Source organism: Aspergillus foveolatus (assembly GCF_047715535.1).
Source record: "Aspergillus foveolatus strain CBS 279.81 unplaced genomic scaffold BDW70scaffold_24, whole genome shotgun sequence".
Taxonomy (NCBI): Eukaryota; Fungi; Ascomycota; class Eurotiomycetes; order Eurotiales; family Aspergillaceae; genus Aspergillus; species Aspergillus foveolatus.
Window position 1 is genome coordinate 366,117 of NW_027396088.1, and position 25,471 is coordinate 391,587.

Sequence of the window (25,471 nt, forward strand, 5' to 3'; positions counted from 1 at the left end):
AACGAGATTATCAACTTCGACCTTGGCAGAGTGTTCTGGATGCTCGACCGCGACCAATAGCGCGAAATTCCCGATGGAAAAGATTTAGAGTCTCGCTAGAACTCGCGGATCGCAGGGTTATGGGTCCGTCAGGACACGATAAGTCAATGATCAGTCCGGCTCGCCAACGGCCTGCATCCATTGCATTTCCAATATAAAAGCTGACCAGTGGCTACATCTTTGCTATCTGGCTGACCAGTGACTGGTGAGCTGGACTTTGATATTGATTGTCGCCATCATCGCGCATTATCAAATTCTCACTAAGTTCTCCTTTCTCCTTACTCCTTTCTTCTTTTGCCTTTTAATATTACCCAGAGACAAAGCCCAAGTTTGAGCCGTCTGAGACCTGGTCTTACTCCTACACCGTCTCTCACAATAGTGCCCCACTGCAGAGTTTTCACCCCCAGGCCCCTTGCACTGGATCTCTTTATTTGATTCTTTCTGTGCAATCACAGCCTTGGATTTACAATTTAATATTGTTTTATTTATATTCCGTCCAATCTTGTGTGCCATGCCCCTTTATGCGTACCGTACGGTATTTTCGCAATACCAGCCTATCTGAGAGCCACCAATACCACATACCTTGATATGGCGTCCGTCCATCCCCGTCCTTTTATCCATCGAGTCGACTACCAAGTCCAAAACCAAGGCATGAATGGCGAGTCCACCAATTGCCATAGCCGGTCGCGTGATTCGCGCATTCCCAGAATGAGAATTACCGTCCCCCTTTCCTCGCCGTCCAATACCCAATGTACCCAACTCTTAGTCTAGTCTCTTCCTCTCAGCCCCAACTCAGCTTGGCCGGTCGGGTTGGTTACACTGTCTAAAAAAAAAATTTCTCGATGACGCCTATGGTAACAGGATCCAAGCCTCATGCCGATCAGCGGCAGGCGAAATGAAAATGAGGAAAAGAAAAAAAAAGCAAGAAAACGTCGCTTGCTGTTTCATTTCGAACAGAAGGATTGTGCGGTGCGTCAATGCTGCAGCCCTTACCCTGAGCCCTAGATCGCTGCCTGGCTGTTCGGACTGCGAAGGATTGGCGCTGCAGCGCGTCTGCAAGCTGCAGCCTGCATAGGCAGGGGACTTTTGTTGCACGTTCAGGCCAGGCCAGACCCATGCTCTTATCAAGTCGACTCGTCCGTTTACCTGGTTGGGACTGGAATCATGCCCAGGTGAGAACTGGGCAATCTCGAACCCTTACGCATGAACATGTTCTTAACTGTAGATATCTCTCATGTCATCCTGTAAGTCACGATGTATATGCAGGACTGGATGCTGCGGCCACACTACGGCCGCTCATCTTATCTACAAAATAATACGGGTGCTCTTACCGACTCCTTTTATTTGACCTTGCATATCATCCTTGAATACGAGAGCGCCTACGGAGGACATGTACTTTCGAGGCTACGTTGGAGTAAAAAAAGTACTACTTTCTCATCTCCAGCCAAGCAAGCTAGCCGCGACAACGCACAATCTTAATCAATCCTTCTGATGGATTGTTTTCGGTCGCGTCATCGATATTCGCCCATGAGCTTGGTACTTGGTACTCCATCCTCCGTACGCCCACGCCTACTGCTTATAAACCACATGAACAGTCCCAACAAGGTAATGACCATGTAATTTGTTAGCTGCACCACTGCAAGGCTGGACCGAACTCCTCTAACCAAATTAACTTTTCTCCGACATCATGTATTACACGACATAACATGTGCTGCTGTCCAACGCAGTGGAGTGGGGGATACCCCCGCAAATGAGGGCTTGACACGCCGGCTCAGACTCAGAAAAACGGTGGGATCGTTCGTAACTTTGTGGTGGATTGGCGCTACGGGGAATTTCCTGTTGATCGGTCTTGAGGTTGTGGAGGTACCGGTAGAAAGGCTGGTCAGAAGACCCGACTTGGGACATTGGGAGATTATTGCATTACTCGATAGCATGATGTGACTGCAGTATTTGATACTGAACGAGACTGGATACAAGCGCTTGGGCTGCCAGGTTTATGTTTTCTGGCTGGCCAGGAGGTCCAGAGCTGGGTCTAAGAGCTGTTGTGTCTCTCAGATCGTTATTCGAGTAGCTGAGATAGCATTAATGTAGGAAAGAAAATGCCATCCTGCCCTAGCAACGATCCGAGATGTGGGGTGGAGGGGTAGGTAGACAGGTGAGCTGTTCTCTTTTTTTTTTTTCTTTTACTTTCCCCTCTCAAGCCCTGCTTGGGTTTCACTTTCAGGCTTTCAGCAAGGCTTAGCACCGTCTCCCGCGATTTTGCATACTGCTACTGCTACTGAAATTGGCCCTATCTTGCGTCAGGCATCGAAATCCTGATTGCATTAAATCAGCGTGCGTGGACATGCGTCCGCGCACAACTTGAAACATACTTACACTGAGACATACAATCGAGGTCTATTCTTCTCAGAGATCTGCTACGGACACTATCTAGCATCTACCTACTAAATAATAGCTTCGGCAGATCGTCGGGTAGGGGACCTCATTGCACTGCATGCAGTTTATCTCCTACTGTGCTCATTGCTGCCTCGCTTCACCTTCCAATGCAGATCTCGATTATACATACATATACATACATGTACCGCCCCGAGCAGATCAAGGCAAGCCAGGTCGTATCCCTAGCATAACGTTGGCGCAGTAAACTTTGGAATAAGAGGGTAAACTTGTTTGAGCTGAAGCCCAAGTTCTCAGCCGTTGGGCTAGCGTGTCGGGGACTCGAATTCGACACCGCTAGATTGCATTGCCTCGATCAGTCCCGAGCGGATGGTGAGTGGTGAACCTTGATCGAGAAGAGCACAACGGCTAGGAACTCTCAATCGAAGCTTTGCGGCCCAGAAAGTAGTGATCTCACGCCTTTCCCTTTGTAGGTCGCCATCAATACGTCCATCCAAGAGCGCTGGGTAAGTAGAGAGGTCTAGAGTGGATTGGTTTCCCAGGATTGATAGTGGAGTCTTTACACCTGGTCAACACCATTGCTCAGTTCTTAGGCTCGTACACAAGCAAAGCAAGACTGAGTTATCAAAGTATTTATTGCATGTTATATACCTGCCATTATATGTGATTAAATCATTCATTGTAGTATCACACTACCATATATTCTCCTTCGGCGCGTTTAGCCTGCATGGCCTGCTGCCATCGGAATCCCTGACCCTTGCAAAGAGAATTCGAAGGCATAACACCATCCGATGCCGACCAGTCGAACTGGCAGGCCGGCAAGCCTCCATAGCCGGTTTCATGTGCGTCAACAGACGAATTCTCTGCCCAGATTTTCTGCAAAAGCTCGAGGCAGGAAAGATTGTTGTAGAATCCGGAGTCCTTGGAGATATCTTTGCAACGCTCTTCGATAATTATGCGGTGCTCCTCGAATACACATTCGGAACCGGTGATGAACAGCGGCCAGAGAAGGTATACATCCGACTTGACTGCCAAGATATGTGCCATTGAACGTTGCACAATCTGCTGGATGCGCGGATGGGAAGACGGTAGGTCAGGGTAAGCGAGACGCTCGCTGTAAAGGAGCGCCGAGTGTCGAAACGATTCGGAGATATGGAAGACGTCCTCGATGTTCTGCGGAGCGACTCCGGATTCGTATACTGGCGAGGACGGTGGTGATATGTATGCGTGCATCGACCGAGCGGATTCCGCAGGCCCCGGGTTGAGCCGCTCTTGCGGAAATCGCCACGCTTCCAGTTGTTGTTTGATGGAGAACCATTCTGCCCAGAACGATGGAGATGAGGGCTGCTTAGTTTGGTCGCCGTGCCGCGGTGGAGTAGGTAGCGGGAAGAGATAGGGGTCAATTTGCGTTGGAAGGCCAGAGAATAGCAGGTCTGGCGTATGGGAGGTCATGGAAGGTGGAGGAATAGAGGTTGGCACAAACACATGCGGCGAAGGTCCTGTATGTTCCTGGCTCTGGCTGAGGAGGTTCAGCCGTCCGAGGTGTGAGATGATCTTGAAGAGTCGGGCGTCGCATCCAGCAAGATTCTCAAGGCCCCATTCACCGTCCGATGATGCGGTCAGGTCTACATACCTGCTATGCAGCTGGGATTCGCGATCGTTAGTTGTGGCTGTCATGGTGTCATACCACGTAAACATTCGGATAAACCACTTGAGCTCATCTGATACATAAGGAGATGCCCGCAGTCGGATTGCAAGCAATTTAGTAACTCCTGCAAACTGGGTCTTGAACTGTCCGACCCCAGTGTCACAGACATGGAACAAGCACAAGATCAACAAGGTGGCAAGTACCGAATCCGACAATCTTCGCTGCGGATCCGCCAATTCTTTGTTCAGCTCCTTGATGGCCATGCCCCGATGATACGTTTCTTCAAGAGCAAATCCCTCTGGAATGGAGGGGTCGAAGGATTCTAGAAGCGACCTATCCGTTAGAGCTTGGTGTGCTAATGAAGACATGCGCGCTGACTCCGTTCGGCAAGTCGAAAAGATTCCCCGGTCACGTCTCTGCCGCAGATTACTGGTAGATAACGTCGCGATAGCTTCCTGAAGAGAAGTACTATCCTGGGCCATGCGCAAGATTGAAGTACGGAATGGGTTTGTCGGGCTGTCGAAGGCCACAATGACCGGGGCGATGACCTCGGCGTAATAGCTGATTAGGTATCGAAGGCGCGGAGTCCGCCCAACAGATCGGGCAAGGAGCAATTGCGAAAACGATGGTGCGTGATTCCCCGCAAAACTATAGCCATAAGAGTGACGACGCTGCAGTTCTGCAGTCGCTTCGTCGGTTTCAGAGTCTTCGGTAGACGGGCATGACCACGCTGATGACGGTAACTTGCATGATGGTGACCAGGATCCTCTCCAGCTCCCAGACGCAGTGACCGATTCTGTGTCCGTTGGCGAGTCGGTGAGGGTGTGTATCGAAGGATTGGATAGACTAGTTATTGGACTCGGCTGACTCCATATGCCTTGGGACTGTGGCGATTCTATTTTCGTCGGTAGATGTTCAGCAGTCGTATCTGAGGTCGGGGAAAGCTGGGCATAAGGCTGAGGTGGAACAGCGGCTATATTCGGATGTGACCTGGGGGGCTCTTGGTGGCCGGATGCACGACGAGGCTTTGCTTTCCCCGGAGCCGGCTGTGACCCAGTTACTGGCAGAGACAATCCCCGAAACTTGCCCCGACTGGCCACTCCAACGCCCCATGTCAACGTTGTCTTATACCCCGCACACTCGATCGCATTTTCCAGGCACTGGGAGCAATACGGGCGTCGACGGTCGCACGAAGAGCCATTGCGGGCGCAGGTGAAGCAATCATGAGCGGCACCGCTCACCACAGTCCTCTTTCGCCGTCTCCGGACAGGGGCCGTTGAAGGCGGGGATTTGTGTACTTTTGCAGAGGCAGCCTGCGACATTCTCTGCCGATACTCGATAGGCAGGCACTACTGAACTAGAGAGCCAAGCGGGCCTCCGTGCCGTGGCGGTTGCCGGGTATTATCGGGGATAGGAGACGATGCGGAGGCGGTCCGCGCTGTGGGGGTCCATGGGATGAGGTTTAATCGTTGATGAGTTGACGAAGGAGGTTTAAATGGAGGTGGGAATACGATTTGGAGTAAAGGTAGAAGCGGAGAAGAAGGAAGAGGGGAAGGGGCGAGGGAGAGGGAGAAGAAAGGGAAAGGGAGGATTATAGTGCCGGTGCCAGATGGGATAATAGAGTTCATAAATCTCCGGTTAGGACTGCGAGGGCCTTAGGACACTGAGGGCTGAAGACTGCGCCTTTGGCTGGGACAATGGCGATAAGACTGGTTTAGAATTGGCGAGGCTCGTTTTGGCGGCACCAACCGCCACTCTGTTAACTGGCACGGTTAGTCTGTTGGGTCTTTCAGATATATAATATCCGGGCTGTCCGACGTCGCGCAGCGTCACTGACCGTCTTTAAGTTTTTCACGTATGGCCTGCATCCCTTCAAGATAAAACGCGGCATTGGCAAATACTATTGTTAGCTCTTGCAGACCGTTCTCGAAGTCGCAGCCTTAAAAGGCCCGGCCAGGTTGGCGTGTTGTCACGTTGCAGGCGGGCGTGGGCCATGTGGCCAACGACTCAGCATGATCTGCAGCGTGCCTTCTCTTATCGGCGGTGGTCCAGTCTCAGGGGCTCTGCCACCGCCTTCCGTATCGACTCTCGCATCCAGAGTGTGTAGGTGCTTTGTGCAGACCTGCTGCTGATCGGGATTTCTCGAACCAGACAGACTCCAGGACTGTCCAGACGCGTCAATTGCCTTACCAGATTGTCCTCACACCTGATATCGAAACGTGCACTTACGGCGTCTATCTTGCAGACCAGATCATGCAACAGTTTCCAGTGCGAACCTAAGTCATGCCCAAGCTCCGCCGCAGCAGGCTGAGGACGGTCCTCTCCATAGTCGCAGCTCTGTTCCTGGTTATCGGTGTCTTCAAGATCAACTGGACTCCAGCGCCAGCCTCCGTGGTAGTCCCAAATACTGCATTTGAAGTACCTCTCACTGAACGTCAAAATGTATTCTGGAAGGGCTTCAAGCCGATCCTAGAAGCCAACTCTCCGAACTGTCCTCCACCTGCTCATGAAGAAGACGCCGACGGTATTCACTTCAATGCTACCACGACTGAAGTCCGGCCCGATTTAACGTTTATGGACGAAAGCAGCGTGTCCGCGATGCAGGACGCACATGCGCGATTCTTACACGACATCGAGGATACTAAACGTCTGAAACCGGTCCATGCTCCTGGTACCCGTGGCATAGTTTCGACTGCTGGAGGCCAGTACTTTCCGGTGTTTCTTGCTACTTTGCGGATGCTACGACGCACCGGCTCGAAGCTACCGGTGGAGGTGTATATGAAGGATGCAGACGAGTACGAAGAGAATATTTGCGAGGATGTGCTTCCCAAGTTGAACGCGCGGTGTCTGATTCTTTCAGATGTGGTCGGAAAAGATCCCATAGAGCATTTTCAGCTCAAGGTATTTGCGGTACTTCTGTCGTCTTTCGAGGAAGTCATCTGGATGGATGCCGACTGCTTCCCTCTCCATGAACCCGACCTGTTACTTGATTCAGACGTGTTTAAATCAACAGGCATGATTACTTGGCCCGACTTCTGGCAGTCCTCAGTTTCACCTCTCTACTATCGAATCTCAAAGCAGCCAGAAATTCCTATGAATGCACGCCAGACCACCGAGGCCGGTGTTTTCCTTATTTCGAAGAAGTCCCACATGCGGACGCTATTGCTGTCCGCTTATTACAATTATTACGGGCCGTCTTATTATTTCCGCTTGTTGTCTCAAGGTGGACCGGGCGAAGGCGACAAGGAAACTTTCCTTCAAGCTGCATCTGCCGTTCAGGAGCCATTCTATGCTGTGAGCGAGAGGGTACAGGCGGTTGGCCATCCGGCGCCAAACGGCCTATCCGGCTCCGCTATGGCCCAGTCAGATCCAATTGAAGACCAAGTTCTGGTTAGCCAGGGGCTCCTTCGGGTGCTCGATCCTAGTGTGGCTGACGCCCCACGGGTTTTTTTTATCCATGCCAATTACCCCAAGTTCAATCCGGGAGGAAACGTCTGGGGAACAGAGTTCGAGACTGCACCGACAGTCCGGCCTGATGGGTCGGACGGACGGGCATGGATTGTCCCTGAGGATGTCATCCAACGATTTGGCTATGATGCCGAGAAGGCATACTGGGAAGAGCTCAAATTCATCAGCTGCGCTCCCGACATTGAGTTCCAGACCTGGACCTCCAAAGGCAAAATATGCCACAAGGTCGAGCAATACTGGGACAATGTCTTTGCAGAGCCGCACGATGATGATTTCCAATGGGGTTGATGATTCCAGCAACATTCGTTTGCAAACCTTGATGATTCTACGCATTTACGAGCGACGACTGCTGACACAGCTGTACTATATCGCATAATCTTCTTATCTTGTATATTACCACCTAGAATATAATAGAAGCCAATGGTCAAAAGGGTCAAACTTTGAGATCGCAATTCGATTTTCATCAATCATATCGTACAGTGGCATAACAGAAGAAATTATTATTTGATTCCCTTTTCGCGCAGCCGCTGCTCATCATCCTCCTGCAGCTGCTTATCAATCTTTGCGCCCTTTGATGGTTCGTTTCCATGAAGCTTAGCCTGCATCGACAACATCAGCTACCATTACGCCTTGCTGTTTGACTCTTAAATCGCAGGCAACTTACCGGCTTCAAAGGGTCCTTCTTGCTAAGCTCAGCCTCGGGCTGAATGTCTCTGTTATGATGCGAGGAGGGGTCGTCCTCTTTGCTCTGAGCAGCGAGTCTGTTTGCGATAGTACGTTGGTCCTCTACATGATGAGAGTGGTCGGTTAGCTTCATACTGTCTCCACACCGGCGTTGGCGGGCGAATAGGTGGACATACTGGAGTCAATGTTCTTGTGGCTGGCCTTCTCGCCGGCCTCATATCTCTCGTGCTGATTGATCTCAGACTGAGGAGCGGTGCGCTGGTCGCCGGCCTCGTAGAAGGCGCCGCGGCCAACATTCGACTGGCTGGAGGAGGACATTTTTAAGGTATGTGGATAGATTTGAGATGGAAAAGAGGTTGGGTTGAATGTGAGACTGATATGTGGTTACTCAGGTTATTATATTGCTGAGCGATGAGTGTGAGTGTAATTGATGAAGAGCTACAGTACGCTTGCAGAGCAGGTCTATATAGGTATAAAGGTTCAAAGAGTGATGTCATCATACCATATTCGGAGTCTAAAGCACTGAGATCATACGTGGGGCTGGGGAGCAAGAACACTTGTCAACTATTGTTTTTGCACCGGTGAGAATGTGGATGACCTGATGGCGACAGAATTCATATCTGTAATGTTTCCTGGAGTTCTTGCTGATCGGTGTCAGGGCTCAGGGCAGCTTGGTTCTATGACGTTATGTCGCGTACGTTGAGCTCGGGCTCTGGACGGAAGATGCCTGGCTTTGGAGTAGGAGCTGAGAGGATCTTTAGCTGTTGGAGATTTTCGATCATTGACTGGTCTTCAGAGTGGTGGTGATTCCCAATTTCCTGTTCAGATAGACTTGTGAAGCTATACTTAAGCTATACTTACCCCGCACATTTCACTTCCTCTATGTACTCGACGAGCATTCAAAATGGCCCGAAATCTCCGACTCCTAATATCTACAAGTTCGTTAATGCTCCAGATGATGTGGGAATTGACTATTTCTGCCTTGGCTATTTCTATACTGTCTTCAATGTTGAGGACAGAGTTGCACTATTCAGGCGTCGAACTTGGAAGCGATGGGACTTCCCACCTCAGCTTCATGTCCCACTCCTCGACAACCCAGCTTGCATACAGCAACGCCAATTGATAGGCTACGCCGGGTATCGCGGATCGTCTATCCCCTCACTGAGGCAGGCGAAGGACGGAGTATATCAGTGCCCGAATGGCCCAGCAGCCATCGCTCAACTTACAGTTCCTCACCAATACGCTGTGCTTCGCCTTCAAAAGGCAGCTGGATTCCACTCGACAACTACGCAAGTACTCCTTCCACAAATATCTTAATAACATCAGCTTTCATAGACACCTCTCATCACAAGTCTCCCTACAATGAACGCCCCCTCGATCGACCCCAGCTACCTAAAGCTCTTCCAAGCCGTCGAATCCCGCTTTGCACAGTCAATCTCCATCCCTGCCGACAAATGGGCCATCTTAGCGACTTCCACCCTCGCCGCAGGCCCGGACCCTGAGCGCGCCGACCAACTATATCTCTATTTGACTTCACAACCCGCCTACAGTACCTCCGACGCCAGAAAGCAGCTCGTGCGGCGTCTGCGGGAAGCCCTCCTGAAGTCAGTCATTATCGTCGGCGTCTGCAAGCCCATCGAAGCAATCCTCGCCATATCAAAGGTCGAAAAGGAAGAAGACAAGGACTACTCTTCAGCAACGCGCGAGGGCTGGGCTTGTGACGAAGCAAACCATGAGCGTGGTGTTACTTGGTTCAATAAGCTGTACGCGAGGAACGGCAATGCTACACTGGATCTGTTTGCTGCGCACAAAGACTTCTCTTGGTTGAGTACAGAGATTACTTATGGGCTCTTCCTGAGCGATCGTCAGGTCTTAGACGACGTGGATACGCAGATGGTGGTTCTCCCAGGAATTATGAGCCAAAATCTGCCCAATGAGACGCATTGGCATATTCGAGGCACCAGGAGGCTCGGGGTTCCCATTGAGGATGTGAAGATTGTAACGGAGTGTGTGAAGATTGTTGCAGACTTCTATGGAAAGAAGCTAGATAAGGTACCTAGTGTCGATGATGTGGAAAAGGATGTATAGCCGCAATTATAACCGTATTTTGGCCGATAAGACGGAGAAAGAATAGTGTCTAGAACTATACCACATCTGAAATATATTTCGCTCCTGTTAATGCCTGGACGTTAAGTAAAATGTCAGCGCATTGTTCTTTTGCACTACGCAGCGCCTACCTTAGACGAGTATCCAGGTAACAAGCATAACGGTCCGCGATTCAAAAACTGATAACCTGCAAACATCGGTCAACTGTTAGTACTCTTGTACATTTTGTTTCGATAAAGGACGTTCTTTTCTAGCCGAACAATAAGTCACGTGCCACTCACTGAGTTTGATCAGGGAGATTGTAAGCTGGAAATGGCACGCGTCCGGGCACGCGTGCCGCGTCCTCCAATTATTATCGAAAGCGCAACAAAGTCGAGATCAGACACCTACCAACACAAGCCCTCGACATAGGCCTTGGAAGCAACAAAGCTCGCACAAATGGGCTCTATACACTCCGATGACCCAGGCGCCGCTGCTGACGCAACGAAAGATGAATTGACCGAACTCTTTGCGTCCTCCGCCCCGTCCGGCCTCCCCGCCGACATCTTAATGGAGCTGCAATCCATAATGCGCGTGCATAGCATCACGGCGCAAGAACTATTCTACCGTTGGGAGTCGTACTGTTTGCGCATGGGCTCTGAGGAAACGAAACTTGATTTCGAGACTGTGAGACTGTTCAAGCGTGATGTGCAGGAGAATCTGGAACGACAGGCGAGGGGACGACAGCAAGTTGAGAAACGCGGTGGGGCTGCGGCGACGCCAAAGGCTAGGGATATGCCAGTTGGAGGGGGAACAGTAGCGGCAGATGTCTTTGGGATGTATGTTATTGCCCTCTCCGGATCTAAAGGGAGGAGAGGTTACTAATTTCTTGCGTGGACCAGGTTGGATGGATTGACTCCTGCGCGGACACCTGGTGCTGGATCGACAAAGAGAAAAGCGGAGTTATTGTCGCCGTCAGTAGTGAAGAAGACGAACTCTACCCTTGCTTCGAAGACGAAGGTTGCGAATGGTAATGGAGAGGGGTTACAGTATGTTTTGCGCGTCGTCGCTTCGAGTACTAGTTATGCGTGTATAATGTCTGACTTCTATAGGTCTGTTCCTTTCTCAGAACGTCAGAACCCCGGTCAGACGATTGAAACTATCAACGAGCACCTGTCGATGCCGGAAACGCCTATGGCGCCGCCGTCAGAGCCTCGCATTCGCCCGGCTGCGAACACAGACCTCAAAAAGTTCGGATATAAACCCATGGCTATGCGTCTGTCAGAAGCGTCTGAGATTTTGGATGACCGAATTGATGAGTTCATGACTATATTCGAGAAGAAGTATGAGAAGGAGGATGTCACATTTGGAAGTGCCGCTGTTCAGAGCACAAACGAGATTGTTGCCGTTGGACGTATTGCCTCTGATAGCCCGGAAGGGAAGCTCAATCCTGCGTCTCTTGTACTGGAGACGTCGAGACGCAGCGGAGCTGGGCGAAGGGTTCCCCTGAATGTTGACTCTATTCCATCAGTGAACTTCTTTCCTGGTCAGATTGTCGCCCTACTGGGAATCAACGCATCGGGAAATTATTTTTCGGTCAAGGAAGTCCTTCCACCACCTCTTTTGCCGCCGGCTGTATCGTCTGTGCCTGCGATTGAGAGCACTAATGAGCGATTATCGGAAGGAGGATCATCGCCTTTGAATGTAATGATCGCTTGCGGGCCCTACACCGCCGACGACAATCTGGACTTTGAGCCGTTGAAGGAAATATGCTACAAAGCTGCAGAGAGCTACGCAGATGGCCTCATACTGTTAGGGCCGTTCCTGGATATTGAGCATCCATTGCTGGCATCGGGTGATTTCGACCTCCCAGAGAGTATCGACCCGGACACGGCTACACTCGCGACCGTTTTCAAACATTATATTTCCACGCCGTTACAACAACTCGCCGCCGCCGTCCCAAGCATCACAATTGCGCTCGTCCCGTCTGTTCGGGATGCCGTGAGCAAACACGTCTCATGGCCACAAGAGCAGCTACCTAAGAAGGAACTCGGACTGCCCAAACAGGCTCGCATGGTGTCCAACCCAGTGACCTTTTCCTTGAATGAAATAGTTATCGGAATGTGCTCGCATGATGTGCTATATGAGTTGCGGAGGGAGGAGGCTCTGCACGGGAAACCGAAAGAGGGTAACCTTTTGACTCGTCTGGTGAAGTACCTGATTGAACAGCGCCACTTCCTTCCTATCTTCCCGCCTTCATCAAGAGATGCGCTTCCAAGACCAGGACTTGAAGGCGGTCTAGCGACGGGTGCCGCCCTGGACGTAAGCTACTCCAAGCTCGGTGAATGGTGGAACGTACGGCCAGATATATTGATAGTCCCTAGCATGCTGCCGCCGTTTGTCAAGGTATGATCCTCAATTAGATCTCAAAGGTGATGGTCGCTAATGACTGGCAGGTGGTTGACAGCATCCTCACAATTAACCCTGGCACGCTCTCCAAGCGACGAGCAGCGGGAACCTTTGCGCAGATGGCCATCCATCCGCGCGTCGTGAGCGAGGAAGAACGGGAACAAAAGAACATAAGCCACAAGCTATACGAACGGACACGGGTAGATATCATCCGAATATGAAAGACCGTATTGTAGATTTAGGATGAGGCGTCGGCTGTAGTAATGATATGATAATGACCATCGTATCGGATCGCATTCGAGGGTATCAATAATCGCACAACCTTAACCATCGTACATCCTGACCAACCGCCAGCGGCTGAAATAATAAAACACAGATTCACCGCAAACAGACAATCCTCTTGCCTCCCATCAACCTCCCAGAATCTTTGATTCTCACTTTTGCCGTTCCGTTTCCCTTCCCTACCGCACCGGCGCCCCCACTCGCGACTAAACCTTCAAGCCCCAAATCCCTCCAGACCGGCTCTCTTCGCCGCTCCATTGCCCTCGTAATTCCAAAAGCCGCGTGCTGGTCAGGAACAACATCGTCCTCGTCTTCTGGGTTCGGCGGCTGGTACTGTTGTGGGAGATAGATCTCCTCGATCGGCAGGAAACTGGGTACCAAGGCTGGCGAGGATGACCCATAAGTCACGGTATGGTTGTGATAAATGTGCTGTGAGGATGACGAGGCCAGCGAGGCAGTATGGCTTGTATGTGGTCGCGTGAAGTCTTCAAAGTAGTCTGCTAGACGGGGATGGTGCATGTGGATGTGCGTCGGGGAAGAGTCTTTGCTCTGGTAGAGGTCAGTGGTGCACTGAGGTAGAAAGAGAAGAAAAGAAGCGAATAATGGACCTACCATCTTGCTTTTGCGTTGAAGAGTTAGATGGAATGTTTAATTTAATGTGTTGGATTGGTTCAAGGTTGTTGATATTATTCAGAGCTACTCTCCATCAGAAAGCCGGCGGTGCATTGTTAGTAAGCAGCATTACGTCGATGTTCATTAACTATGCAAGCTGTCCTGACGATCATCACAACAAAAGCGCCAATCAAACAAGCTAAGCTTCGGAAGACACGAAAGAAAATATCACATAAGCTGAGGTGTGCAAACTCCTTAAATTCTTTACCGCCCCGCCTATTTTTACGTTCTGGCGAATTGGTTTGCTGCAGGTGGCTCTTCTCCTTGAACTCGATCGCATTTGTAACCTCTCGATATACATAACTCGCGATGTCCACCACTCCATCAGACGCCCCGACTCCAGCTCCAGCTGCCTCACAGCCTGCGCCTCCGGTTGACGGTAATACCGTCGCGCCTGATGTTGAGAAGCTCCACGTCTCTCCGGAGGGCGAGTCTACACCTACCCCTGTGCCTGCCTCTGAGTCCGCATCCGCACCTCCAAAAGAATCCCTAGTTCAAGAAGAGCCGGCCGCAACTCCTGCTCCCCAGCAGGAGATAGAGACAATTGACAGTCTGAACCTCCCCTCCTCCGCTGCCGACGGCCTCATCCAAAAACCCTTCGCCCGCCCCGTCAACACGGCAAAGCCACCCCCCCCCGCCAAATTGACACCAGACCAACAAGCCAAGTATGAGAGCGTGCTTAAATCTGTTTCTGAATGGACAACTGTCCCAACCACAGCCGCGAAGAATGCCCCAACTGCACCGATAACAGAGGATGAGCGCATGTTCCTTACACGTGAATGTCTCCTCCGTTACCTGCGCGCCACGAAATGGAACGCCCCCGAAGCTGTGGCTCGGCTGCAGCGCACACTTACCTGGCGCCGGGAGTACGGGATTGAGAAATTGACGGCGGACTATATCTCCATTGAGAACGAGACGGGAAAACAGGTCCTGCTCGGATATGATATTCACGGCCGGCCGTGCCTGTATTTGCTGCCATCGAACCAGAATACGGAGAAGAGCGATCGTCAGGTGCAGCATCTGGTGTTCATGCTTGAGCGTGCGATTGAACTTATGCCGGCGGACCAGGAAACGCTCGCGTTGATCGTGGATTATAGCCAGACCAAGTCCGGACAGAATGCTAGTATTGGGCAGGCGAAGGATACAGTGCACTTTTTGCAGAACCACTATCCGGAGAGGTTGGGGCGGGCGCTGGTTATTAACAGTGAGTCCTCCCACCTCTTAACATTGGGAGATTTGTAGCTAACAATTTCAGTGCCATTTATCATAATGGGCTTCTTTAAGATCATCACCCCCTTCCTCGACCCCATCACCCGCGAGAAACTCAAGTTCAACGAGAATCTGTCCAACCACGTCCCACCAGCCCAGCTCATGAAGTCCGTCGGCGGTGACGTCGAGTTCAAGTACGACCACGCGGCATATTGGCCTGCTCTAAACAAGCTCGCCGAGCTAAAGCAGAAGGAGTACCGCGAGCGCTGGATTAAGGGTGGAAAGCGGATCGGCGAGTATGAGCACTACCTTAAGACTGGTGCTAGTCCTAGCATATCTCAACGGGAAGCCGAAGCGAACGGCAGCGCTGGTCCCGCGGCCGACAAGGCTTCGTGAACTGAGCTTTCCGGGACCCAGTGCATAGAACGATGCATATATACTTAATAGATCTCTTATGAGCTTTCGGCCGCTCCAGCAGCTGAGCTTCATTTTCGGTACATCTTCTGTCTCAGGATTAATAAAATATATTCTCTCCTCCCTCCTGGGTCCCACTTTATGATGAACCCGTACTGACATCTATCCAAGTTCTGCGAATCTGACCGTTCTCATCCACTAGATCCTTATGTACACGAATAAAGCAATAATAAAACCGTGCTTAGGAAGTTGAACTTGGAACAAATTTAGTGCAGTTTCGATATATACACACTAATATATATCTTCTACGATCGAGCCAAAGGTGCTCCCTAGGTATACTACAGCAATTACTCATCCAAAGAGCGTTATGTAAACTGTTGGCATTGGAACAGTAAAGTGCCTTCAGCCTTGCATGGAGGCCCGAGTTTTGAAGTCGAGGTGTAAGCTCGATCCATGGATGGTATCACATAGCTTACGATATAAAAAGGTGATTGGTTGATTGAGCGATACTAGGGATCGTCCCGGAGCTAATGCAGGGTGCTTATCCGCTCCACTCCGTTCTTGTAACGGTATGTATGGACATACTCATCCCTATACCGTTACCTAAAAGTAACCCTCGACTGGAAGCCATAAGCCTGTCGCATGAAAGCACCGTGTAAGCATGATGCAGAGAATCAATTCCAACAGGGCCCCTCATGGTACCACATAACCATGAGAATACTATATAAAGCCCCAGATTGATCAATTTCTCCTCAACCATTAATCTGTGGCGACTCTCATCCAAGTAGAAGCAAGATGTCCTTCTTCAACCATCCTCCCAAGCCCGCCACTCCGTTAGCCTTTCACCGCATCCTTTCTCCCACAGCCTCGGTCAAAGTCTCCCCCATCTGCCTCGGCGGAATATCCTTCGGCAACGAATGGAGTGAGCTTTTTGGGGTGAGTGAAGACCCGTTCAAACTGCTCGACGAGTTCTACTCGCAGGGAGGAAACTTCATCGATACGGCAAACGTGTATAACAGTGAGGAATCCGAGAAGCATATCGGTGCCTGGATGGAGGCGCGCGGGGTCCGCGACCAGATGGTGATTGCAACGAAGTATTCGGCGCAGTATCGAAGTTATAACCGGGAAAATGAGCCGATACAGAGCAATTTTGTCGGTAACTCGGCAAAGAGTATGTTTGTGTCTGTGAGGGACAGTCTGAAGAAGCTGAGGACAAACTATGTTGATGTGCTTTATGTTCACTGGTGAGTTAGTCAGACGTATTTGTTGCGAATTGATACTCAGCTTGTTGGCGTAGGTGGGATTTCGCTACCTCGGTGGAGGAAGTCATGATCCATCTCCATTCATTTGTCATGTCGAAGCAGGTACTGTACCTGGGGGTTTCTGATACTCCGGCATGGGTCGTTGTCAAGGCCAACGAGTGTAGGTTCATATACTGAAATTTTTCGTCCCTGAAGTCAACTAACATCATCCCCGATAGTCGCTCGAAAAAATGGCCTCACCCCGTTTTCAGTATACCAAGGTAAATGGAACGCTGCGTTCCGTGATATGGAAGCTGAGATTATACCCATGTGTGAGGACCAGGGCATGGCTATTGTCCCTTGGGCAGCGCTCGGCGGGGGCCTGCTTCTATCTTCCCAGCAGAGGCAAGAGCGGGAAAAAAAGCAGGCTGGCCAAAAGAGCTTTTACGAATTGGGTCCGCATGAGCTCGCTGTGTCTGGGGCCTTAGAAAAGGTCGCTGTTGCCAAGAAGACTACAGTGCAGGCTATCGTGGGTTATCACTCTATCACAAACTGATACCGTCAGTGTACGGACTGCTAAGCAGCTGATTCAGGGCCTGGCGTATTTGTTCCACCAATCGACCTATGTGGTCCCAATCGTCGGCGTCCAGACGATAGACCACGTCAAGGCGATGAATGATGCAATCAGTGTCAAGCTCTCGCCCGAGGAGATCCAGTCAATACAGGATGCTGCACCGTTCAACCCTCTGTTTCCCATGAACTTCCTATTCAGCTGCAAGGATGGCAAGGGGTACAGTACTCGGTTGACGCCGGCGGACCATGCGCAGTATAAAATGGGCGCCTGGATTGACGCACCCGCGAAACAGCCTGTACGTATCAAAACACAATTTGAGCCTGAATACAGCAAAAAAATACTCACACTGTAACTAGACATATCCGGAATCGAAATAGCTACCAGGCGGCGATTGGGAGTGGGAGACCATGTGCGTTGTTGGTGAACCTTTGATTGAATAGCTAGATGCGTTTAAAACCTTACAAGAAATCTATGTGACGAGCAAATGGGGTGGACTCCTGTTTCATGATGATACTGTTTGGATGATTGTCATCGATATGGAGGCGTTATTGTAAGTACATGGTTTTGCAGTGTATCCTTCTGGCCATCCCTCTCAGGGACGAACTCAACCCGCAGCTTGTGTTTCGGACGTCCAACCGCCCTGGTTAAAAACTTGCTTTCGTGTTGAGCTCTGTTCGAGACTTGGTGTTGGATCGTGCGTAGAGATGGAACGGACGTCAGAGATGGTGTCAAGGTTAAGGTCGGGTCCGAGTATCTTCGTTGCGACGAATCACGTGCTGGGATCGCGGGGCAAGGATGTGGAGGCCTGAGGCCACATAGAAAGTGACAGCTCTGGTTGAGGACGAGATAGAGGATCATCTCGCTCTAGATCTGATATGGTATCTGGAGAGCAGGGTGTCAGGAGTCGAAAGCGATTCCGCAGCAGGATAAAAATAGGGGGGAATGGAGCTTTTTTAATATCCTGGCGGTGCCCCTCCTTCCCCTCCCCATGCTGTGCTGCTCAGCTAGTTTTAAAAGAGTATTATTGGCGAATAGATGCTACAGATATGAACCATATTCACTATGGCAGTGTTCATGCTTTAATCGTTAATAATGCTCTTATCCTCCATTCCTCCCTCCTTCCCATTCTCCTTAGAGCTTCTCCGGATGTAGGTGGCCTGCTTTGTACCAAGTAGGTACTCTAGGCGGAATAGTCTGCTTGCGTCGTCGTGCTCTTATCCCTGCAAAAATCCCCCCATTGTTGAGGCGTGTTTTTGCCCATACTTACCCCTCTTCCGGCCCAAGGGGACTCTGTATGCTGCTTTCCCGCCTTCCCGCTGGCTCAAAATGGCGTCTACATCGGAAGGGAACTTGCATCGTCAACAACACCAGCACCAGCATCGTGGGCGGATCCCCACAGGCAGAATCAGCGGCTCCGGCTCCGGATTGCCGCCTCCAGCCAACGACACCACCACCACTACCACCACGGCGACCACTGCCAGCGCTACTCTTCCTTCTGCCACCGATCTCCCCTCATCGACGTTTCGCACGGTCAGCACGATCCCGTCCGCCCCCGTCCCCGTCCCTCCTTTCTTCGTTTGTGGTCACGAGGGTGGTTTCGTCCAGCCCTCCTCTTACCTCCGATCGCGACCTCTCTCATATCCAATGCCCCCTTCCCAGCCTGAAAGGGCGATCGATCGGGAAGAGCGTCAGGGCCTAGTAAGTTTAGTTCTGTTTCTCACGCCCTGATTGTAACAGCTGGTGGCTTGCTCTGTCTCGCTTCTTGCGATAATGTTTCGCATACGTCAGCCCTTGGTGGAGAGTAGACTCTCGATCATCGCACCTATTGCTCCCCGCATTCGCTTGAACTGCTTATTGTCCACTTACCCTGACGCTTGTTTGTTGATATTCAAATCCGGGCTCGATGCTAACTGAGGTCTAATGTTCGTCTAGCGTGCCATCCGCAACTTCCTCAAGGTCCGCACTAGCTATGATGTCCTTCCTTTAAGTTTCCGGCTCATCGTCTTCGACACCGCCTTGACAGTGAAAGAGAGCCTAAATATCCTCACTCAGAATGGTACGTCTGGCAGAAGATGATTCAATTTCTTCTCAATCCGTAATGCACGGCCGGTACTGACGCGCGATCGGTAGGAATCGTTTCGGCGCCGCTATGGGACTCGAAGTCGTCCACCTTCGCCGGCCTTCTCACTACGTCCGATTACATCAATGTCATTCAATATTACTTCCAGAATCCCGCCGCCTTAGATAAAATAGACCAACTCCGTTTGGATAGCCTTCGAGGTGCGTGTTGTGAAACCGTTTATACGTTCGGAACTGACAGGGATATAGAGGTGGAACGGGCATTGGATGTCGCCCCGCCAGAGACAATCTCCATTGACCCAGAGCGACCGTTGTATGAGGCGTGCCGGCGTATGCTCGAGTCCCGAGCTCGAAGGATTCCGCTTGTTACCAACGATAGCCAGACAGATCGACATCTCGTTCTCAGCGTCATAACCCAGTATCGTATTCTCAAGTTCGTGGCCGTCAACGTTAGCGATACACAAAAATTGCGGAAGCCGCTCGGGGAGATCCGACTGGGGTCATACCATGATATCGCGACCGCTTCCATGGACACGCCGGTCATTGATGTGATTCATATACTGGTCCAGCGGAGTATATCTAGTGTGCCCATTGTGAACTCGGAAGGTGTGCAATATCCTTATAAAGATACGGGTCGCCCAACTAACTGCGGCTTAGGTGTCGTATACAACGTTTTCGAATCGGTAGATGTTGTTACTCTAATCAAAGGCGGTGTATATGACGACTTGAGCCTTACAGTAGGCGAAGCATTGAAGAAGCGGTCTCCGGTATGAATAGTAAACTAGGTCCCTGATGCCTTTTGCTGACCATGCTCGCAGGATTTTCCTGGAATCTATACCTGCTCTTTGAACGACGGTTTAGACACTATTTTTGATACAATTCGCAAGTCGCGCGTGCATCGACTGGTTGTAGTAGACGACAATTTCCGATTAAAAGGCGTTCTTACACTGAGCGACATTTTACAGTATATCCTGCTAGAAGGCGAAGGTGATGAATGTTAATGATCTAGGGCATCTCCAGGTCTCCACATACGGCAACTTGCATTGGAACGGCGTTTTTTGTTTTTCTTTACAGGCCAGTCCGTCAACGACGAATGGCTGGTTCATTCTGGAAGTTCCCGTACTCGGGCCTGCTGCTCGAAGACTAGTTCTTCTTGCCCCTTCGCTGAGGAGTCTATGACCAGCCACAGTCTAGCATCAGCGTTTGGCTTGCAACAATAGATTTCAGTCTTTTATACGACCATTTCATGATGATTTACGTCTATGCTCTATAGGTCTTCAAAGTTTCTGGTATTCATTAATCTTATGCGGTAGGCGGTGGTGTATTCAGTGTTGTGTTGTACGACTGGAAATGGTAACTCTATCATGGTGTCGCAACGAGGTGTTCGGTATCTAGCTGAACCCCGACCAGTTAGAGGCCCTGGTCGTGCCTTCTCAGGATGGCACAAGCACAGGACAAGGGAAGGTGCGATGGTTACAGCGCGCGCCGAGCCCAATTCACGATGCTGCGGATCGATGTCGTTACGAGTACCTTGGAAAGCCTGCCGATAAAGCAATCGTTATTTCTACGCTCGCCTTTACTTTTAGATTGGATAGCAGGATGGGCCGTCTCAGCATTTTTTCCTGGTCATCGGTGAAAGGAAGCAACTCGGGTTCTGACATCAGTCGTTCCTGGACTTTGATGAGTCGACCTCAATCGACCACAACCCAGCCTGGACAACAGAAAATAGACTCGACAGGAGAAACCGATCCTGACGGGTTAAAGGAGTCCAGAACAGGGTGTACGCACAGCGACGAGGGTGCTACAAGCTGTTACTCGTCCCAGAAAGAGAACCGTGCAAACCCATACGGTCTAACGCCTCAGACAGATCCAGATGTCCCTAACCGCGGTGCCTTAGAGCCAATCACGCTTGGGCCAAATACAGGCTCCTTTTCCCGGCGCCTCGCAGGCTTCAAGACTCTCTTTCGCCAAAAACATCGGCGGCGAAGGCTTGATTTCTTCATCACCAAAGACGAAGCCGTAGAGGTAGCTCGTAACAATGAGCGCCATTGTCGTTCGACCCGGACTTCCGAAGCCGGCGATGATGGATGCAAAGACGATGAAATTGCAGCTGCCGCGCAGTCCAGCAGTTCGCCCAAAGGTCCTATACCCAATGACGATACTCGAAAAGTCAGCGATACGACTGAGAAGTCCGTGAACTCGAATGCCACCAACGTTACTGTCTGCCATCATCCATCTAAGCGCTTATCGATGCCTATTATCGCTGTTGACCGAGATTTCGCACACCCAAATCCATTCGATGACATTTGGGAAGCCTCGCGCTCTGAAACGCACCTCAGTAACCCATTTAAAGAGCAAGCAAGGACCACCGAGTCTACAGAGCGGTCTAGCTCCGGATACAGCGGCTCAGAGAACCCTTTCTCTTCGTTACAGGGACATGTACTAGAATTGAGTAACTCATCTCGCTCAAGCTGGGGTTGCCCGTCAGGGCTCAACGGCTGGCCAACGCCTTCCGATAGGCGTTTCGCTACTGAAGCATTTAACAGGCTAACGTCCGAGCTATTTTTGGACCCACTGGGTGACAACTCTGGCCGAACAGATAAGGCTGGTGAGTATTGATAGTATATCTCTAAGTTCATTGGTGGAGTTTGACGGATGTAGTGGACGACATACTTGCAGTATCCGGAGAGCGGCTGGAACGGCGTCGAGACAGATTCCTCGGTCGAATTCGAATAATGCGGTCAACCATGCACATCAGATCCGAACCAGCTATGCCCCGGGAGAAGAGTTTACGTCGAATGAGAACGTTTACTGCACTGTCCGATCGACCTTATCTCATGACATCTCTACTGGGAAAGCCCCTGGAAACCCTAGCCAGACTCGGTGGCTATAGCTTCTTGACACTTCCAGGAGATTTCGCGCCTGCAACGATGAGCCTGCCGGTGTGCTTCGTAGCGACTATAAACTATTTGCGAACTTACGGTATGGACTCGCAAACTACAATTTGACCTGAGTTTATTGATGACGTTCCTGCAGCCACCCCGGTACAGAATCTCTTTGCCGACCCTGGTAACCTCGAAACGGCCACTCAAACGTATCATTATTTTGCACAGCAAGTGCTATCCGCGGAGAAGGAAAGGACCAAGATCCACATGACGATGAGGAGCAGCAAAATGCCAGAATTCTTAGACGAAGTTCCCACGTCAGAAGAAACACAGAATTCGCATGTCCTCAGTGTCGCCTTTACGTTCAGGTCATTGTTGGCGGGACTGCCTGGTGGTGTACTTGGCTCCGTGCAATTGTGGCGGGTACTCGTGAACATCTATCACGGACGCATCTCCCCGCAATCGGTTCAGCGGACCAGTAGCTGTCTCGCAGGGCTCTCAGCAGAGGACTATGCCAAGGTCCGAGCCATCAGTTTGGCCATTGTGGCGCTTACGAGCTCCATGCAACTCAACCTCATCTGCGGGGTCTTTGGGCTCTGCTCGTTGCTGCTTCATGAGACAGAACGAATGTTGGAAATAGAGCGATGTCAACGCCGGACGAATCGCCGCATTGCCAGTGGCGCAGACAAGCTCAGCTTGGAGCGATTTGCACTGACACTGGGGCCACTCCTCATTGAAACAAGAGGACAGGGAGACGACGCAGGCGCATTTCACATGGGTCCCGACGAGATTGAAAGCCAGCGGGTGGTCACGCTCTTGATTGGGAACTGGCGCAGCATCAGTCGACAGTTGCGAATCTGGGAGCGGCGTGGGCTCGAAGGGCTGGAAGGGCGAGCGCAGGTGAGGACACGAGCGCGCGCAACGAGCGGCGAAAGCGAGAAAGCAGTAGAGACATGCCAGAAAGAGTGTATATAAATTATTAGGTCCAGGGGATGTGGAAATCCATGATCATGGTTGAAGGTTCGGAATAATGCGTCACCGTTGGAGCTTGAGCTTGTGCACAGACCAATCTAGACCGGTCGGGCCATGCGCCGGGCGGGGAAGGATCGCCACTAACGCCCTGCTTAAGCAGGGAACGGGCGCTCCGTACATTGGCAGCCAAGGTAGATAGTCTATCAAGAATAAGACGATTGAACAGGTTTTGTAGCAGGAGTGGACACTGAGGGTCTCTGGCCGTCCATTCAAGGTGGCCGGTACAGGTTTGAGACGGCTATGAGCAGGGTAACGCTGCTATAGCCCCACGCTTTCTGGTATATTCTGGACGTGTCTAGCTCTCCCAGGAGCTCTTGCAGATCGAGCGCTCTTGATTGTCGGCTGTTCTTTCCGGACCTTACTTTTGAGTGTAATGGTACACTTTTGGAGGGTTGCCCACGTAGGATTATGTGGTACTTCTAGCTGGACGGGTGCAGCTGCCACGGAGTGTGAACCGCCAATCAGAGGTCACCTCGGCGACCGATGACGTTGCCTGCTTGGAACTTCAGTCCTTGTCAAAGGAAAGAGAAAACTCCCAAGCCCAGTTCTCTCACAATGTTCCTGAACTATTCCATGCCGATGATGATGTCAATGCAACCTGAGGTACTGCTGTGGATGCCATTGGCGAACCCTGTTTCGCGGATTTCCCGTCCGCAATAGCCAAGCCTGTCCAAGTCCAGCCCAGCCTACCCCGTATCCTAGCCCAGTTCTTGTGTTCATTGCCACAACTGGCCAGCTGTGTCCCTCCTCGTTCTTCCAGCATCAACCATTCTCATCAATCTCATCAATCTTATCTAACCTGATCATCTCACCATCTTCAATCACCGTCTCATCTTCAACCATCTTCAACCATCTTCAACTGTCTTCAACTGTCTTCAACTGTCTTCAACTGTCTTCAACTGTCTTCAACTGTCTTCAACTGTCTTCAACTGTCTTCAACTGTCTTCAACTGTCTTCAGCTTAAACAATCAATCCTTACCGACACCGCCGTTCATCGTCTATCATCTCGCGACTCCTGCTATTTGTAGGGTCTTGAACCCCTCGATTCTACTACATATCCCCAGTCAGCTGGATTAGCTTGGTCACTATGTCTCGCCCCGACAGCTTCCTTCAGCAAGGAGTGTCCTACGGCAATGCTGGCATCATATCTGCTTCCGAGCTGCAACGATTGCAGACGTCCATGTACCCCTCTGACATTCCCAACCTAGCCGGCAACCCTTTCAGCCTCTCTGAGGACCATATGTGGGCTCCTCACCCCACCACCCTTCCTACTATCAATCCGTCATGCATCGCCGTCAGCGGTGCCAATGACGTGCATTCCTACCTTACCAATCATCCCTTTGACGACCTGAATCGCAAGCAAGGCCCGAGCAATCGCAGGCGAAGCTCGGCCGAAACTGAGCTTGACCAGGGTTCCTACCGGGTCCGCCATGGCCAAGTCACCCCTCCTTCAGATCATTCGCCCGGCACCGTCTACTCCGTTCCTTCCCACGACTCCAAGTCAGCATATCTCCCGTCCACCATTGAAGGCTCATCTGAGTCCCCGCCAAAGCGCAGAAGGAGCGGCTCTAGCAACATGAGTGGCAGTCGAGGCAGCACTCGGGCTTCAACCTCAGTCGAGCCTACGTCGCCCGGTGATGATAAACAAGAGAAGACTAGGGCACGGAACCGACTTGCGGCTAGCAAGTGCCGACAGAAGAAGAAGGAGCAGAACCATATGTTGGAGACCAGGTACGAGCAGGAGAAGATGAAGAACGAGGAGCTCACTCGCACTGTGAACTCGTTGAGGGACGCCATCGTGGTGGCCAAGGATCAGCTCCTTGCACATTCCGAATGTGGCCACGAATCCATCAAAGCGTACATTCAAAACATGGCGAAGAACATCTCCATTCAGCATGAGCAATTCGACTTTGGGGCAGCCCCGGCACAGTACGGGTGCCACTCGGAGCGAAAGCCTAGTGGATTTGGCTTTGATGTCCACCCACCGACGGCATGATATCGTGCTTTTCGTCTGCATTTGACGGTGTGTTACTACATTGGTGCCCTGGAGGACCAATTGACGAATAATGAGCTTTACTTACACCGGAGTTTGGCCGCTGGTCGTAAAAAAGCGTTGGGAATCGACCGGCTCAGTGACATATTGGCGGATTCGCTTAGCAAGCGGGTGTGTACTTTGATTTTCGGCCTGGAGTTTGGAGTTAGGGATGAAGGATTTGCGGTTTATTTTAATCACGAGCACGAATACTTAGCTCTTTATTTCGGCCTATGCCATGTATCTAGTCTAGCGTCTAAGCAAACTACATCGTCTGAAATATGTACCAGGAAGTAATATATGCACAAACCTATTTACGAGCGC

At 51.0% G+C, this 25,471-nt stretch overlaps 11 protein-coding genes across 11 annotated transcripts; 8 read left to right on the forward strand and 3 right to left on the reverse strand.

The window, feature by feature from the left end:
• Positions 1 to 3,120: 3,120 nt before the first annotated feature.
• On the reverse strand, positions 3,121 to 5,403 carry BDW70DRAFT_160082 (transcription factor domain-containing protein; the record flags this gene model as incomplete). Its single annotated transcript, XM_073740785.1, has 1 exon — positions 3,121 to 5,403. The coding sequence occupies one exon, from the start codon at positions 5,401 to 5,403 to the stop codon at positions 3,121 to 3,123; it is 2,283 nt and encodes a 760-aa protein (XP_073596025.1).
• A 527-nt stretch (positions 5,404 to 5,930) lies between these two features.
• BDW70DRAFT_136491 (alpha-mannosyltransferase) lies at positions 5,931 to 7,962 on the forward strand. The gene has a single exon (XM_073736870.1). The coding sequence runs from the start codon at positions 6,365 to 6,367 to the stop codon at positions 7,835 to 7,837; it is 1,473 nt and encodes a 490-aa protein (XP_073596026.1). The 5' UTR covers positions 5,931 to 6,364; the 3' UTR covers positions 7,838 to 7,962.
• Positions 7,944 to 8,654, reverse strand: BDW70DRAFT_53211 (uncharacterized protein). The gene is made up of 3 exons (XM_073744218.1): positions 8,410 to 8,654; positions 8,214 to 8,335; positions 7,944 to 8,148 (listed from the first exon to the last, which is right to left on the reverse strand). The coding sequence occupies exons 1-3, from the start codon at positions 8,549 to 8,551 to the stop codon at positions 8,050 to 8,052; spliced, it is 363 nt and encodes a 120-aa protein (XP_073596027.1). The 5' UTR covers positions 8,552 to 8,654; the 3' UTR covers positions 7,944 to 8,049.
• Positions 8,655 to 8,896: 242 nt separating this feature from the next.
• BDW70DRAFT_136494 (uncharacterized protein) lies at positions 8,897 to 10,343 on the forward strand. Its single transcript, XM_073736871.1, has one exon. The coding sequence runs from the start codon at positions 9,596 to 9,598 to the stop codon at positions 10,319 to 10,321; it is 726 nt and encodes a 241-aa protein (XP_073596028.1). The 5' UTR covers positions 8,897 to 9,595; the 3' UTR covers positions 10,322 to 10,343.
• A 385-nt stretch (positions 10,344 to 10,728) lies between these two features.
• On the forward strand, positions 10,729 to 13,027 carry BDW70DRAFT_53226 (DNA-directed DNA polymerase alpha subunit POL12). The gene is made up of 4 exons (XM_073744219.1): positions 10,729 to 11,157; positions 11,221 to 11,367; positions 11,431 to 12,724; positions 12,775 to 13,027. Exons 1-4 carry the CDS (start codon positions 10,778 to 10,780, stop codon positions 12,946 to 12,948), a joined length of 1,995 nt encoding a protein of 664 aa, XP_073596029.1. The 5' UTR covers positions 10,729 to 10,777; the 3' UTR covers positions 12,949 to 13,027.
• BDW70DRAFT_53229 (Apc13 domain protein) lies at positions 12,918 to 13,660 on the reverse strand. The gene is made up of 2 exons (XM_073744220.1): positions 13,622 to 13,660; positions 12,918 to 13,558 (listed from the first exon to the last, which is right to left on the reverse strand). Exons 1-2 carry the CDS (start codon positions 13,622 to 13,624, stop codon positions 13,106 to 13,108), a joined length of 456 nt encoding a protein of 151 aa, XP_073596030.1. The 5' UTR covers positions 13,625 to 13,660; the 3' UTR covers positions 12,918 to 13,105.
• A 153-nt stretch (positions 13,661 to 13,813) lies between these two features.
• Positions 13,814 to 15,381, forward strand: BDW70DRAFT_136498 (CRAL/TRIO domain protein). The gene is made up of 2 exons (XM_073736872.1): positions 13,814 to 14,885; positions 14,937 to 15,381. The coding sequence occupies exons 1-2, from the start codon at positions 13,991 to 13,993 to the stop codon at positions 15,284 to 15,286; spliced, it is 1,245 nt and encodes a 414-aa protein (XP_073596031.1). The 5' UTR covers positions 13,814 to 13,990; the 3' UTR covers positions 15,287 to 15,381.
• A 718-nt stretch (positions 15,382 to 16,099) lies between these two features.
• BDW70DRAFT_160089 (NADP-dependent oxidoreductase domain-containing protein) lies at positions 16,100 to 17,496 on the forward strand (the record flags this gene model as incomplete). Its single annotated transcript, XM_073740786.1, has 5 exons — positions 16,100 to 16,548; positions 16,602 to 16,726; positions 16,785 to 17,074; positions 17,139 to 17,414; positions 17,476 to 17,496. 5 exons carry the CDS (start codon positions 16,100 to 16,102, stop codon positions 17,494 to 17,496), a joined length of 1,161 nt encoding a protein of 386 aa, XP_073596032.1.
• Positions 17,497 to 18,185: 689 nt separating this feature from the next.
• On the forward strand, positions 18,186 to 20,498 carry snf4 (AMP-activated serine/threonine-protein kinase regulatory subunit SNF4). Its single transcript, XM_073744221.1, has 6 exons — positions 18,186 to 18,817; positions 19,052 to 19,175; positions 19,250 to 19,399; positions 19,448 to 19,804; positions 19,856 to 19,965; positions 20,017 to 20,498. The coding sequence occupies exons 1-6, from the start codon at positions 18,446 to 18,448 to the stop codon at positions 20,197 to 20,199; spliced, it is 1,296 nt and encodes a 431-aa protein (XP_073596033.1). The 5' UTR covers positions 18,186 to 18,445; the 3' UTR covers positions 20,200 to 20,498.
• A 299-nt stretch (positions 20,499 to 20,797) lies between these two features.
• BDW70DRAFT_160091 (uncharacterized protein) lies at positions 20,798 to 23,058 on the forward strand (the record flags this gene model as incomplete). The annotated part of the gene is made up of 3 exons (XM_073740787.1): positions 20,798 to 21,806; positions 21,860 to 22,180; positions 22,235 to 23,058. The coding sequence occupies 3 exons, from the start codon at positions 20,798 to 20,800 to the stop codon at positions 23,056 to 23,058; spliced, it is 2,154 nt and encodes a 717-aa protein (XP_073596034.1).
• A 991-nt stretch (positions 23,059 to 24,049) lies between these two features.
• Positions 24,050 to 25,470, forward strand: atfB (bZIP transcription factor atfB). Its single transcript, XM_073736873.1, has one exon. It carries the CDS (start codon positions 24,203 to 24,205, stop codon positions 25,109 to 25,111), a length of 909 nt encoding a protein of 302 aa, XP_073596035.1. The 5' UTR covers positions 24,050 to 24,202; the 3' UTR covers positions 25,112 to 25,470.
• The last annotated feature ends 1 nt before the right edge of the window (position 25,471 follows it).

Excerpts from the sequence above, each read along its gene's own strand:
- BDW70DRAFT_53226 (XM_073744219.1), top strand. The coding sequence starts at position 10,778 with ATGGGCTCTATACACTCCGATGACCCAGGCGCCGCTGCTGACGCAACG. Across the intron at positions 11,158-11,220 it reads GCGGCAGATGTCTTTGGGAT|GTTGGATGGATTGACTCCTG; the intron begins GTATGTTATTGC and ends TGCGTGGACCAG. Across the intron at positions 12,725-12,774 it reads TGCTGCCGCCGTTTGTCAAG|GTGGTTGACAGCATCCTCAC; the intron begins GTATGATCCTCA and ends AATGACTGGCAG.
- snf4 (XM_073744221.1), top strand. The coding sequence starts at position 18,446 with ATGGCGTCTACATCGGAAGGGAACTTGCATCGTCAACAACACCAGCAC. Across the intron at positions 18,818-19,051 it reads GGGAAGAGCGTCAGGGCCTA|CGTGCCATCCGCAACTTCCT; the intron begins GTAAGTTTAGTT and ends ATGTTCGTCTAG. Across the intron at positions 19,400-19,447 it reads CCGTTTGGATAGCCTTCGAG|AGGTGGAACGGGCATTGGAT; the intron begins GTGCGTGTTGTG and ends ACAGGGATATAG.
- BDW70DRAFT_53211 (XM_073744218.1), bottom strand. The coding sequence starts at position 8,551 with ATGTCCTCCTCCAGCCAGTCGAATGTTGGCCGCGGCGCCTTCTACGAG. Across the intron at positions 8,336-8,409 it reads CCACAAGAACATTGACTCCA|AGGACCAACGTACTATCGCA; the intron begins GTATGTCCACCT and ends CTCATCATGTAG. Across the intron at positions 8,149-8,213 it reads AGAAGGACCCTTTGAAGCCG|GCTAAGCTTCATGGAAACGA; the intron begins GTAAGTTGCCTG and ends TTGTCGATGCAG.
- BDW70DRAFT_136494 (XM_073736871.1), top strand. The coding sequence starts at position 9,596 with ATGAACGCCCCCTCGATCGACCCCAGCTACCTAAAGCTCTTCCAAGCC.
- BDW70DRAFT_136491 (XM_073736870.1), top strand. The coding sequence starts at position 6,365 with ATGCCCAAGCTCCGCCGCAGCAGGCTGAGGACGGTCCTCTCCATAGTC.
- atfB (XM_073736873.1), top strand. The coding sequence starts at position 24,203 with ATGTCTCGCCCCGACAGCTTCCTTCAGCAAGGAGTGTCCTACGGCAAT.
- BDW70DRAFT_136498 (XM_073736872.1), top strand. The coding sequence starts at position 13,991 with ATGTCCACCACTCCATCAGACGCCCCGACTCCAGCTCCAGCTGCCTCA. Across the intron at positions 14,886-14,936 it reads GCGGGCGCTGGTTATTAACA|TGCCATTTATCATAATGGGC; the intron begins GTGAGTCCTCCC and ends TAACAATTTCAG.